This window comes from Vanacampus margaritifer, chromosome 1 (genome assembly GCF_051991255.1).
Source record: "Vanacampus margaritifer isolate UIUO_Vmar chromosome 1, RoL_Vmar_1.0, whole genome shotgun sequence".
Lineage (NCBI taxonomy): Eukaryota > Metazoa > Chordata > Actinopteri > Syngnathiformes > Syngnathidae > Vanacampus > Vanacampus margaritifer.
In genome coordinates this window covers 14,657,981-14,670,716 of record NC_135432.1, presented here as the reverse complement: position 1 = coordinate 14,670,716, position 12,736 = coordinate 14,657,981, and the positions used below count along the sequence as shown (strand labels likewise).

The following is a 12,736-nucleotide window of genomic DNA, read 5'->3' as shown; positions in this document are numbered from 1 at the left end:
AGAGCTAAAACTATAGTTTTTGCTATCAAACTGGGTAACTTTTTAAAAAAAATATATATATTAATGTGTCAAGTGACAATCTATTATTCGCCGGTGTATTTGTAACCTCGAAACGTTCTGTTGGATTTCGATTCCCACGGTCCCACCTTCTGAACCTGTACAATCCAAGACCAAACCTGTCATTACAGCAAGGCAGGAAACACTCTGAATTACAATTTACAGTTATTTACACCAAATTTCATTGAAATACATATTAAATATAAATAAACATATTTGGGCTGTTTACTTTTAAATCTAAAGTAATGAGGAAATGACAATTTGTTATTCGGACCAACATGAAAGCGCAGACAAGCAACGGAAGACGTTATAGTAGTAGTACAGCATTTATTTATATTTTATAAATTATTCCTTATTAACTAAAAGTACACGAGGTCATGGACAACATTTGGACAACATTAATTAATACTGTAAAAAGAGTTATGGTTTTAATCCAATTTTTGAGCTAAAATGAAAATGAAAAACACAAAAGTAAATGGCACCCTCTTGTGGCAGAATAGTAAACTGCACGGTTTCCTTTTCCTGTATTAAATACCATTGCACATTGTCACCTCAAGCATACTGCAGTCACAACACCCTCTTCGTATACTGAAATTATTTGACTCCATAGAGCTTTGACATACTTATGTAAACATTTACATTCAGGAGTACATCAATGACATACAAACATCTTCCTTTAAACCTGAACAATTTGTTTCTAGCTGATATTTGAGGGCCAAGTTATGTCCCTCTAACATGAAACCTTAGACACACGCACACACTCTTGAATGTATGAAAGCATTACAATTCTTTCAGCCACATTCAATCTTTAGCTCATGGTCCTCTTGAAATGTATAATTATTTATATTATTATCAATAATACTACATTATTATTAATACGTGATACTTAAGAGCCACAAATACAACAACTAGGTATGTGCAACAATTCCCAGTGTGTCTACCCAATTTAGGCAGAAGCAATCGAAAAGGCACTCGCTGTCCTTCTCGAAGCAAATTGAGCTTACTTTCCTACACAGCAGTCTACCTGAAGCACTGGAGGCGTCGATTGCATTGAATAAGAGCTTCTTCTTCCTTTTTTTTTTTTTAAATCTCACAATTATGCAATTATTCTACACGTGACGTTAAAGACTTAAATCATGTCAGTCGGTTATATACAACAATCAAGAAGTGGAGCGGCCCACTATTTTAAGGAAATTTGAAATCGGGAACATTTAAATTCCAGTCTATTTGCTGACATTCTTGGAAATTTGTCATTTTAAAACCACCCCAAAAATATTTTCTGAATCTTTCTTCTCTGAGAGAAATCATGTGGTTCTAAGTGTGTGATGTTAAAGTAAGCGCTTTTTTCCACCTGTGACATTCCTACATGAGTTTTTTTTTTTTTTGATCAGAGAAGATGAAACCAAACTAATACGTCATGCCAATCTTCAAAAAGAGCAGCTCTGGAATTTCCAGTTTTGGGAACTGGCAATTGTGCCCGGAGACAGAAGCGCCTGCTTTTATTTGTAGTTGAAGAAACTGGAGGCTTTGGCCTGAGGAGCCATCAGCATGCTCGCTTGGTTCTTATGTGTGATGTGAATCTGAAAACACAAGGCAAACATTTTCATTACAAGAAGAGGAATAATAAACATCACCAAAGGAGCGTCGCAATCCAAGCGTTGTTTGTACGTACCGTGCAGGGCGGCTGCATCCACGGCTCTCCATCGATCTGCATCGGCAACGCTTTCTTGGTCCTGAGTGGAAACAAATCAAATCGTGTACAATTGTTTGCAAGAAATTATGTTAAATCATTTTTTTTCAAAGTTCATACGGGGACTGGCGCGCCAATAAAACAAACCCATACCCTCCTTCCTATAGCTTTAGGCCAATAAAAAGTTCGCTTATAGGACTCATGTTTTGCTTGAGATCTCTTTAAACCTCTAGAAACTTTATTGTTTATGACTAAAGCCATTTCGGCATACGAGTCGTTGTCAGGGCGTCAATCTTGTTTGAAAAGTAGGGGACGGAAACTGTCGGCTCCAAAAGGCAGGTCTGAAAGTGTCTCTTGTGTTTTCCCCACCTGATGGTGAGCTGCGCTGTCTTGGCCAGCCTGACGGCGCTCTTGAGGCCCGTGTAGATTTGTCCCATCTCCATGGCGCCTTCCAGGCCCACCACCTCCAGCCGACGGTCGCTCAGATCTGGAGAGCCACAGGTACAAAAAAGTCAAGGTACTCAAGGTCGCGAGGCCGCCATATTGCTCCTCCCAAGGAATGTTTCTCGGCATACGATCCTATACATTTACAGTATCGAAATTGGAGAACATTTGAGACTGTACTTAATAGAAACAGCACAATTTATAATGTTTTAAAATTGTTAAACACAAACAAGAGGACTTCAGACATTTTACAACTTGCCTTAAATACTTAAATATTTTTTCAATTAAAGAATTATAATTCAACAAAAGATGCCTCTGCCAAATCTAATGTTGGAGTCTAGAACATTAAATGAGCGATAAAGGAAAAAGCGGGTCTTCAAAGCAGCACATACCGTCCACTTGTTAAAAATTAGTGACCACCTCGCCACAACCGCCCCGCCCCCTGCCTTATACTAACTGCCTACGAGCTGTTGTATGTGTCTCATCTGTACGTATACTGTATAGTTTATAGAGTAGTCTGCTCGCGAGATGGGAGGAGCAAGATGGCCGCCCTGTGACTTCAACGGCTCGCACGGGCGTGTATGGGCTATCCAGTTATATATTCAGGTCAGTGAAGAGACCCTTTTATGACAATACTGCCATCTAGTGACCAGATTTTGGTAGTGGCTACTAAAATGCTACATTGCCACCTTGGAAGGGCATGATTTTTTTTTAAATAAAAGGCAAACCATGTTTATTTTTTCACTTTATCTTCCATCGGATTCATTTATCATTTATTGATAAATAACTTCAACAACCTTGTGTTACATAGCCAGAAAATGATTGATTCATAAATTTGTGCCGAAGAGACCATACTGGTTCTTCAAGCCTTTTATGGCAATACTGCCATCTAGTGACTAGATTCTGGTAGTGGCTGCAAAAATGCTACATTGCTACTCTGGAAAGGCAGAATTTTTGATACGCAAAAAACAAAAAAAAAAGGTCAAATACCTTGGCCAGTCACTTTCAGAACTTCGGGGTCCACAATCACATCAGGCTCGTCCTGACCTGTCAGCCCCTTAACGTCCCCCTTCTTGCTCTCACCCCAGAGATTGGATCCGCCATGCATACTGGGAATGTTTAGGACAGCGATGCCCTCCAGAGACAGGCTGCCGAGATCCAAAGGAGTCCCACAGCACTGGCGACGGAAGCCAAAATCAACAAATTTGTTGTTGCTGTTGTGTTATTGCCGTCTCACCTCTATCGTTAGACTTTCGTTCAGTTTCTTGCACGAGGCCGAGATGGTCTCCGAGGTGGCAAATTCAAAATACCACAGCTTGTTCTTCATCCTGCACACACACACAAAAAAAACAATCACGAGGTTTGCAAGCTGAGATATTCTGTAAAATGTCATCCAGTTTGTACCTGCTGTTAAATTTTTGAGGATGTTTCTCCCTCATGGTGTGAAAGCGGTGGGCGATGGAGGCGTCCTGCCGGCGCAACGAACGCGTCAGCGAGCCACAAGGTCACGCCGACGTTTTTGTGGAGACTCACCACTCCGATGGAGAAGTAGTTGTTGATGATTTCGTATGGCACGGGGTCGCCCTTCTCTTCACCCGCCTCCGCGATGACCTGCACGCTCCAGCGGTCCATCAGAACCTGCGAGCTCCCCTCGATGTCCTTCAGGATCCTATTCAGGTCCTCACCGTCGTATCCTGAGTGGGGGGGGGGGGGACATTGACTTTTCAGTTTTGAAGGATGATTTTAATTGTGGAGAGCACAGCCGACTAGCGCTTACTACGTCACTCTCACAATTCTGAACAATCAATTGTAATCGTAGAAATGGATTAGAATGAAAGACTCATTTAAATATTTCATTTGGAAACGGACATGCTGGTATCAGATTTTTTTCGCTCCTACATCTACAATCATCTTGTCGCTAATGTGATTCTGACTCGTTGCTGTAACTTATCATTTACAATCAGGCTTGGGGAGTAACGGAATGCATGTACCGCCTTTACGTAATCAGATTACAAAAAAATATATAACTGTATTCCATTACAGTTACAGGAAAAAACATGTAATCAGATTACAGGTACATTTATTAAAGTGGGGATTACTTCGAGGGATTACAATTTCTAGGTTTGAGAGAGAGAGAGAGAGAGAGAGAGCGACAGAGCACGTGCACGTGCACGCCCGCGCGAGTGGGACCGTTGCTACATGTCGGGGAGGTGGGTTCGTTCCCACCTCTGACTAGTCGTGTCCTCCATACGCGGGCAGCCTGAAAAAGCTTCACGAACGGGAGGAGAAAATGGCGACCGGTATTCACTGGAACTTACTTGGAGCGAAAGTTTGAGCTGAGAGTCCAGCGGCATGCTACGCGCTGTAGCTTCTTGCTAGCTAGCCCGCTAGCCTACAACCATATGGTGAGTTAGACCTTACGAACAAATCTTCCTCCCACCAATTCACTATTTAAACATCATCCGTCTGTCCGTCCGCCCAAACGCCCGCCCGCCCGTCCGTCCGTCCTTCCTTCCGTCCATCCATCCATCCGTCTATCTATCTATCTATCTATCTATGTATCTATCTATCTATTGTTAGATATTATAACATTTTTAATACTTCATTTTATTTTATTAACCATTATTAACATTCCAATTCTTTATATTAACCTTGTCGAAATGTTTTGTGTCCTGTGCAGAGCAGATGGTGTTGATTTCGGTATAATCTGACCTTAAACTGGGTCATGCTATTTAGTCTAAAAAAGTTCCTTCTCAGCGCTTTGTACACGCACATTTCGGTCTTGAAAACAAAATTTGCTTTGAAATAACACACACACACACACTCTTTACTTTCTTCATCAGTCACGGCCACCGTAAATTTGGTTCAACTTGTTTGTGAGATTTTGTTATGGGGAAAAATAGAACCTTCAACTATATAACATATTCAGTCCCGAACACACACCCAAATCTGACCTTGTTTACGCCACTGCTCACGGAAAAGTACCAGAGAGTATGTTTAGTCTATAAATGAAAAGGAGGAGGTCTTTTTAACTATAAGAAGCTATTGTACACGTAGAAGAGGACATTCGACGCTCTGAAATCCCACGTTTTTTAAGTGATGAAATTGGAAGCTGTTATCTGTCCAGAGATCTCTGATTGATTAAAAATCATTTTTGCAAAGGTGTATTTTTCTTACATTAAATCTATCTTCATTTTTGGAACACGCAAAGAGGACAAAGTCCCTTTTCCTCCTTCACTATCTATCTATCTATCTATCTATCTATCTATCTATCTATCTATCTATCTATCTATCTATCTATCTATCTATCTATCTATCTATCTATCTATCTATCTATCTATCTATCTATCTATCTATCTATCTATCTATCTATCTATCTATCAACAGCCTACATGCTTTTTAATTACACTAGGATTTTTGCTATTTGTAGGCTGCCCGGGTCCCTATTACCCGCAAATAGCAGGGGCACATTGTATAGAATATATATTGTGGTGATATTTATTTTTATTATGTCTTCATGAGCATACTCGGTATTAGAGTAATCCAAAAGTAATCCAAAAGTAATCCAGTTACATTACTTTAATATTATGGTACTTGGATTTCATTACTAACTACATTTTTTAGCAGGTAACTTGTAACTGTAATGGAATTTTAAAAGGAACCCTCCCAACACTGTTTACCACCACATAGTTTGTTCTCACCTCCTCCCCACCGCAGGCATCGCGCGAGGTCATTTCCTGTGCCCAGAGGAAGTACGGCAACTGGCGGCCGCACCAGCAGACCGGCTTTGTCTGATTGGGTAAGGGAAGTAGTAGGAGACACATTTGTGCAGAAAACTGACAAGTAACAGCAATTTAGTGCACATCCAAAATAAGATTGTTTGGCCTTGGCGGAGGTCTGTGCTCAAATGGGTCTCCGTTTGCTTTTAAGCATCAAGCTCACCGATGGCATCCAGAATCCAGCCGACTGTGCCATCGCCGCCACAGACCAGGATTCGATAATCTTGAAGGTCTCTGAAGAAACTCAGGCTAGCAGCAAGAAAAACTTCATGTCAATGTAAACACAACTCTCACAAAAAGTGAAGGCTATCCGCTGGATGATAAATCTAAAATGAAATATATTCTTTACAGGTGAACCTAATTTGACCTTCTCTCAGGGTTCCAACAGTGGAAAAAGCTTTTGTGAATTTTGTACATTGACCAGGCATGTGTATTCAAAAGTTTAGAGCAGGTCAAATTAAGTTCACCTGTAAAGGTTATAGTGCATTTGGAGTTTTTGTAAGTTTCACAAAAAAGCCCCAAATCACTCACTTTTTGTCAGTAGCGTATGAGAACATAACTGTTGCAAATACAGCTGTTGTTTGAGTGTGTTTGCAGCAGCCACTCACTCACCCTGCAGCTGGTCCACCGTTGGAAAGGTTGTACACCTGCCGAGGGTTTAGCAAATACTGAAACTTGCGTAGGACCCTGAAATGCATGAAAACAATTTTGAAAGGTGCATGACTTTTTTTTTTATTACTTATAACACACCCATTTGAGCAATTTTCCCCTTCATTATTATAATTTCTAATCTATTCACACTGCTTTTGAGTAAAGTTATATGATAAAAAAGAGTGATTATCCTGTTTTGTTTGTCTTCCTGTAGTTGCGTCAATGACATGGGACAATTTGTGCATGAAAGGTGCTTCAAATGTATACAATTGTCTGGAATGAACGTGTTTGGTGTTGAGGCTCACCTTTCCCCCTGCTTGCCGCCACTTTTGGGATTGACAAACACAAGAAGAGGATGCGTATTGGGCACGGGGCTGATCTGTCACAAAATAAATACAGTGGACATTGGTGTCTTTCGAAAACATTCCACTTGATTTCATGTACCTGAAGGACTTGTCCATCGGGGGTTGTATTGAGCTCGGTGTCATCCATCGGACCCGAGCAGCCGTTGTTCGATCGCTCCTTTATCCCACAGGAGATCACAGAGAGTAAATGTTCAGATGATTCGCGAACCTGTCTATAGATCCATCCATCCATCATCACCCATACGTCCATCCTTCCATCCATCCATCATCCATCATCACCCATACATCCATCAATCCATTAGTTCATCATCCATCATCACCCATACGTCCATCCTTCCATCCATCCATCATCCATCATCACCCATCCATCCATCAATCCATTAGTTCATCATCCATCATCACCCATGTCCATCCTTCCATCCATCCATCAATCCATTAGTTCATCATCCATCATCATCCATACGTCCATCCATCCATCCATCATCACCCATACGTCCATCCTTCCATCCATCATCACCCATACGTCCATCCTTCCATCCATCATCACCCATACGTCCATCCTTCCATCCATCATCACCCATACGTCCATCCTTCCATCCATCATCACCCATACGTCCATCCTTCCATCCATCATCACCCATACGTCCATCCTTCCATCCATCATCACCCATGTCCATCCTTCCATCCATCCATCAATCCATTAGTTCATCATCCATCATCATCCATACGTCCATCCTTCCATCCATCCTTCCTTTCATCCATCATCACCCATACGTCCATCCAGCCATCAATCATTAGTTCATCATCCATCCATCCATCTTTCCATCCATCTATCCATCCATCATCACCCATACGTCCATCCTTCCATCCATCATCACCCATGTCCATCCTTCCATCCATCCATCAATCCATTAGCTCATCATCCATCATCATCCATACGTCCATCCTTCCATCCATCCATCAATCAATCCATTAGTTCATCATCCATACGTCCATCCTTCCATCCATCTATCCATCCATCCTTCCTTTCATCCATCATCACCCATACATCCATCCAGCCATCAATCATTAGTTCATCATCCATCCATCCATCTTTCCATCCATCTATCCATCCATCATCACCCATATGTCCACCCTTCCATCCATCCATCCATCCATCCATCAGCACCCATCCATCCATCCTTCCTTCCATCTATCCATCATCACCCATACATCCTTCCTTCCATCATCCATCCTTCCATCCATCCATCATCACCTATACATCCATCCTACCATCCATCTATCCATCCATCATCCATCAACACCCATACGTCCATCCTTCCACCCATCCATCAATCCATTAGTTCATCATCCATCATCATCCATACATCCATCCTACCATCCATCTATCCATCCATCCTTGCCATCTATCCATCCATCATCCATCAACACCCATCTGTCCATCCATTCATCCATCATCACCCATATGTCCATCCTTCCATCTATCCATCCATCATCATCCATACGTCCATCCTTCCATCCATCAGTTCATCATCCATCATCATTCATACGTCCATCCTTCCATCCATGCATCCGCCCTAACAAACACCCACCCACCCATCCATCCATCCATCCAGCATCCATTTATCCATTAATCCATCATCCATCCATCCATTCATCCATTCATCCGGCATCCATCTATCCATTAAGTCATCATCCATTAATCTATCATCCATCCATCATCTGTCCATTCATCCATCCATCCATTATTTCATCTTCCATTAATCCATCATTCATCCATCATCTATCCATCTGTCTATCCATCCATCCAACCATTCATCCAACGGTCCACCCACCCATCTATTCATCTGTTCATCCATCCATCTGTCCACCCACCCATCCATCCATCCGTCCTCCCATCCAGCATCCATCCATCCATTAATTCATCATCCATTAATCCATCATCTGTCCATCCATCATCCATCCATTAAATCATCTTCCATTAATCCATTCATCATCCATTCATCATCCATCCATCCATATACCCTCCATCAATCCATCATCCATCTACCCATGAATGCATCATCCATCCACCAGCCGTCCATCCATCCATCTATCCATCCATCCACCTTGATGACGGGATATACAGCCCACGGAGGCAGGATGTGGTCTCGGAGTGGGCCGCACGTGCACTCGCTCGGCTCTTCATCTGCACACGCATCGTGGCGCTGAGAAGCGGCGCACGAAAACAAAAGCAAGAAACATTATTAGATCTGCATGATTATAATCGCAGAATTTACACGGTAATTTCGTCAAGAGGATACATTGTGAAAAATAGACTTTTTAATGTCTTGTATATGAGTAGTTGGGCATCGAGAGTCCCTGCCCCCCCAACAAAGTGTAAAATGAAATTGTTTAGAAAAGTCTTAGGTTATTTGCTTATTTCTGAAAATTAATCTGTGAATAAGACTTCATTCTGTACTAAATTAGTCCCACTGTTGCATACATACACAACAGTGGGGATCATTTGCATTGAAAAAAATAAACTGCAACAAGTTTCTATGCCCGTGACATGATCAACTAGGCTGGATGAAGATCCGCCATGTTCAAGCCATAGCCGGACTACACCGTTTGAAACACTATCTCAATGCCCAAAGGTAAGCAGAGCTGCATTGAGTTTTGTTGGATGCACAGATTAACATTCTGTTGCAGCGTTTGTTGTTCTTGCTCAATGAAGTTTTTGTCTGTTCTCCTTTAGGGGCTTACGTGTGCTTCACAATGTCTTTTGTCTTGACCATCCATAAACTATTCATCCCCAGCCTACAACATACGAGTCAGTCCTGCACAGGCCTTCCTCACCATGGAGTGGCACCACACACAATGTTTTCCCGTCAGGCCTTGCAAGCTCTTGATCTTCTTCTGGCACTTGTCGCACTTCCTTGATTCACAGTTGCCACTCACCCAATCGTGCGCTGCAACCTGAAAAGGGAGAAAGTCCCTTTTGTGATCATGAGGGCAAAGAAAACAAAAATCACAGGCAACCCATTAAGGTTGCCATGAAGACCGAGCGTACCCCTGTTTCTTTCTTGGACTTCACGTAGGTTCTGGCACAGGGGGCGGGGTTCCTGTTAGCGCAGCGGCCGTGGACGGTGTACTTGCAGCCTGTAGATTAGAGGAGGCAAATGTCTGAAATTAAGTACAGAAAATTTTATAAAAAGGACTGGTAAAAGAGAAACACTGATTCAACTTCTGTAATTAAGCAAAAGTAAGAGTACTGACTCTGAAATGTACGTAAGGAGAAAAGCAAAAACTCATTTATTATTTTTTTTAATTTTTTTTAAAAAAATTTTATTTGGCACAATGAAAAAAGAAATTGTGCATGTGTCATCTATAGAGATTTATACATTGTCGCTGTCCTGTGAAAAACACTCATGTCCATTTTTGTCATTTTTTATTTTATTTTTTTAAACATTTTGGGATGAAACACTTTTAAAAAAGTAAACAAATAAAAAATATGGACATAAGTGTTTTTCACATAACAGCGGCGACATGTAAAGCGTAAATTGCATTCAGTATCGTGTACCTGTGCTAAAGTAAGTACAGATAAAATCTCCTCTTGTGCAATTTCCACCACCGCTGCAGATAAGAACACCTGCTACCGTGTTGACGTGCGAATGGAGGCACGTGGGGGCGCCTTGGAGGTCTTGCGGTTACTCACAAGTGCAGCACAGGCCTTGCTTCCTGAGACCCAGCAGCATGGCGTGGCACACGTTGCAGTAAACGGGCTTGTTGAAATGTTTCATCCTCCACAGGTGCTGTCCGTCTGTCTGAGTCATCTATGAAGTATACCATAATTACATTCAGCTCACAGGACTACATCAAGTTCAGTTGAGTATTCGTTCGTGATGCTTTGCAGTCCGGTAACAACAGAACTCCTTTGGTAACCGAAGTGGCCCACATTTTACACCCACTCCTGGCAAGCCTCGCACTAATGCTGATTATGCAGAATGTGTCATGGCGTCCCGCGCAGCACATTCACATCAGTATGCTAATCTTTTCAAATTGTCCACACTGGATGATGAGGTTGCTTTCAATTTGTTAATAGAGTAAAAAGCGCTTTTATCCAAATTACATGTGAAAATGTTTTTTTTTCTCTTTTCTTTCCATCTCCCTGACAGGCTTTTAAATGGCTATAAATAGCCTCAAAATGAATCTGGGCATAGAGGTCACAGGATCTTTTGCGATTAGGTATTGATACGCTACAGACGATATTTTTTGTTCAGACTTCCTTTTTCAGTAACACGGTATTATACTGTATTACAGTACAGTATCATGATATCATTATTGTCGGCAAAATAGTGTTATATTAAAAATCACAACAAAAAAAGTCATATAATTCATAAATGCCCAAACATTTTTGGGGGCAAATGTGATTTAAGTTTCTTAAATGTGTGAGTTGTCACGCGAGATGTCAGCATTCCACCTCAGTGCTTATTTCAGTGAACATCTTCATCAAATAAAAAAGTAAATAAAAAAATCTGTTTTGCTTTGTTAACCCCTCCTCATCCATGCTAAGACAGTGTTCAAACAAAGTTATTGTTGTTTGCACAAAAACTGACAACAATAAGAATGCTAAAGTATTAAATTCAATATGTGCTTTGAAGTCAATGAACGTTTTTTGTTTATCCAAGCTCCATTATTTGCTGTAGGAAAAATAGTGTTGCATGTTACTCAGTGATTTTCACCCTGAGCCTAAGGCTCATTCATTGCCTTTGTTTTTAATCCTTTTAGTCAACGCCATCATGACAAAATGTGTGCAAAAAAACACACCAGAGAACTCACACGTCGATGACGACATTAGTGCGCTTGGTAGTGCTGAGTATGCAAAACGGGCTGGGAGACGAGAACTGGGAGGCAAAGGCCGGCGATAAAAGCTTTCATGTCGTTTACCTTCAGGCCGAGTAGGACCAGCAGGGGGACGTTGTTCATGCCTCCTTCCACCCACTCCTCCAGAGACACGGTACCGCTGCTGTCAGCATCTATCGCAGTCATCATGTCCTTGAGAACCTGCGGGAATCTTTCCGTTATCATTTGAACTCCAAACAGGTTTCTCAGCTTTACGAACAGTGTCGGGTTTTCGTTGCTGTTGTATGAGAAGCTTATCAGTTGGCAAGGTGACTTACAAGTGGTCTTCACGGATCACCGCGTGGTGCTTTCAAGTGCAAGCGGGGCCACAGCGAGACTTACCGGCCTGAGCTCTGACACGTCCCATCCCAAGTATTCAGCAGCGTGCATCATCTGAGCGATAATTCTATCCACTTCCTGACAGTCAAAAAGAAGGGATTAAATGCCATCAGAAGCTGTAATCTACAAGCAAATATGTTCTATTAAATTGTATGACAGGCTATTTTCTCGATTCCATAGTGATACTCTTCACTGCACTGCTTCCAGTAGTGCATTAGGACATTTGGATTTTGTCCAATCAGATTTCAGCCTGTTTGTGTTTTATTAAAAATTTAATTAAAAATTAAAAATTAAAAATCAAAAATCAAAAAATTAAAAATCAAAAATCAAAAAATTAAAAAATCAAAAAATTAAATAATCAAAAAATTAAAAAATGAAAAATTTAAATTAAAAATTTTGAAAGCGAGTTGTGTGTCATTGTACTCCCTCCCCCCCAAAATAGCTATTCTCCTTTCAAGTTTATATTCTCTTACTTGACTATTTGAGTCATTTTCAGCAGTAAAAAGTTAATATTTTGTCCAGAAAGA

At 41.3% G+C, this 12,736-nt stretch overlaps 1 protein-coding gene across 1 annotated transcript in view; it reads right to left on the bottom strand.

The window, feature by feature from the left end:
* Positions 1-370: 370 nt before the first annotated feature.
* Positions 371-12,736, bottom strand: part of dgkaa (diacylglycerol kinase, alpha a) — a 36,648-nt gene continuing 24,282 nt past the window's right edge. Inside the window, exons 8-25 of the mRNA XM_077578209.1 lie at positions 12,213-12,287; positions 11,916-12,032; positions 10,684-10,801; positions 10,039-10,127; positions 9,825-9,944; positions 9,095-9,193; positions 7,066-7,143; positions 6,927-7,000; positions 6,583-6,657; positions 6,134-6,219; positions 5,893-5,982; positions 3,725-3,885; positions 3,596-3,660; positions 3,429-3,519; positions 3,182-3,368; positions 2,117-2,234; positions 1,730-1,790; positions 371-1,637 (exon numbers count right to left, since the gene is read on the bottom strand). Of these exons, the coding sequence (XP_077434335.1) occupies positions 1,557-1,637; positions 1,730-1,790; positions 2,117-2,234; positions 3,182-3,368; positions 3,429-3,519; positions 3,596-3,660; positions 3,725-3,885; positions 5,893-5,982; positions 6,134-6,219; positions 6,583-6,657; positions 6,927-7,000; positions 7,066-7,143; positions 9,095-9,193; positions 9,825-9,944; positions 10,039-10,127; positions 10,684-10,801; positions 11,916-12,032; positions 12,213-12,287 (1,785 nt within the window). The 3' untranslated portion in view covers positions 371-1,556. The remainder of the gene's footprint in view (positions 1,638-1,729; positions 1,791-2,116; positions 2,235-3,181; positions 3,369-3,428; positions 3,520-3,595; positions 3,661-3,724; positions 3,886-5,892; positions 5,983-6,133; positions 6,220-6,582; positions 6,658-6,926; positions 7,001-7,065; positions 7,144-9,094; positions 9,194-9,824; positions 9,945-10,038; positions 10,128-10,683; positions 10,802-11,915; positions 12,033-12,212; positions 12,288-12,736) is intronic.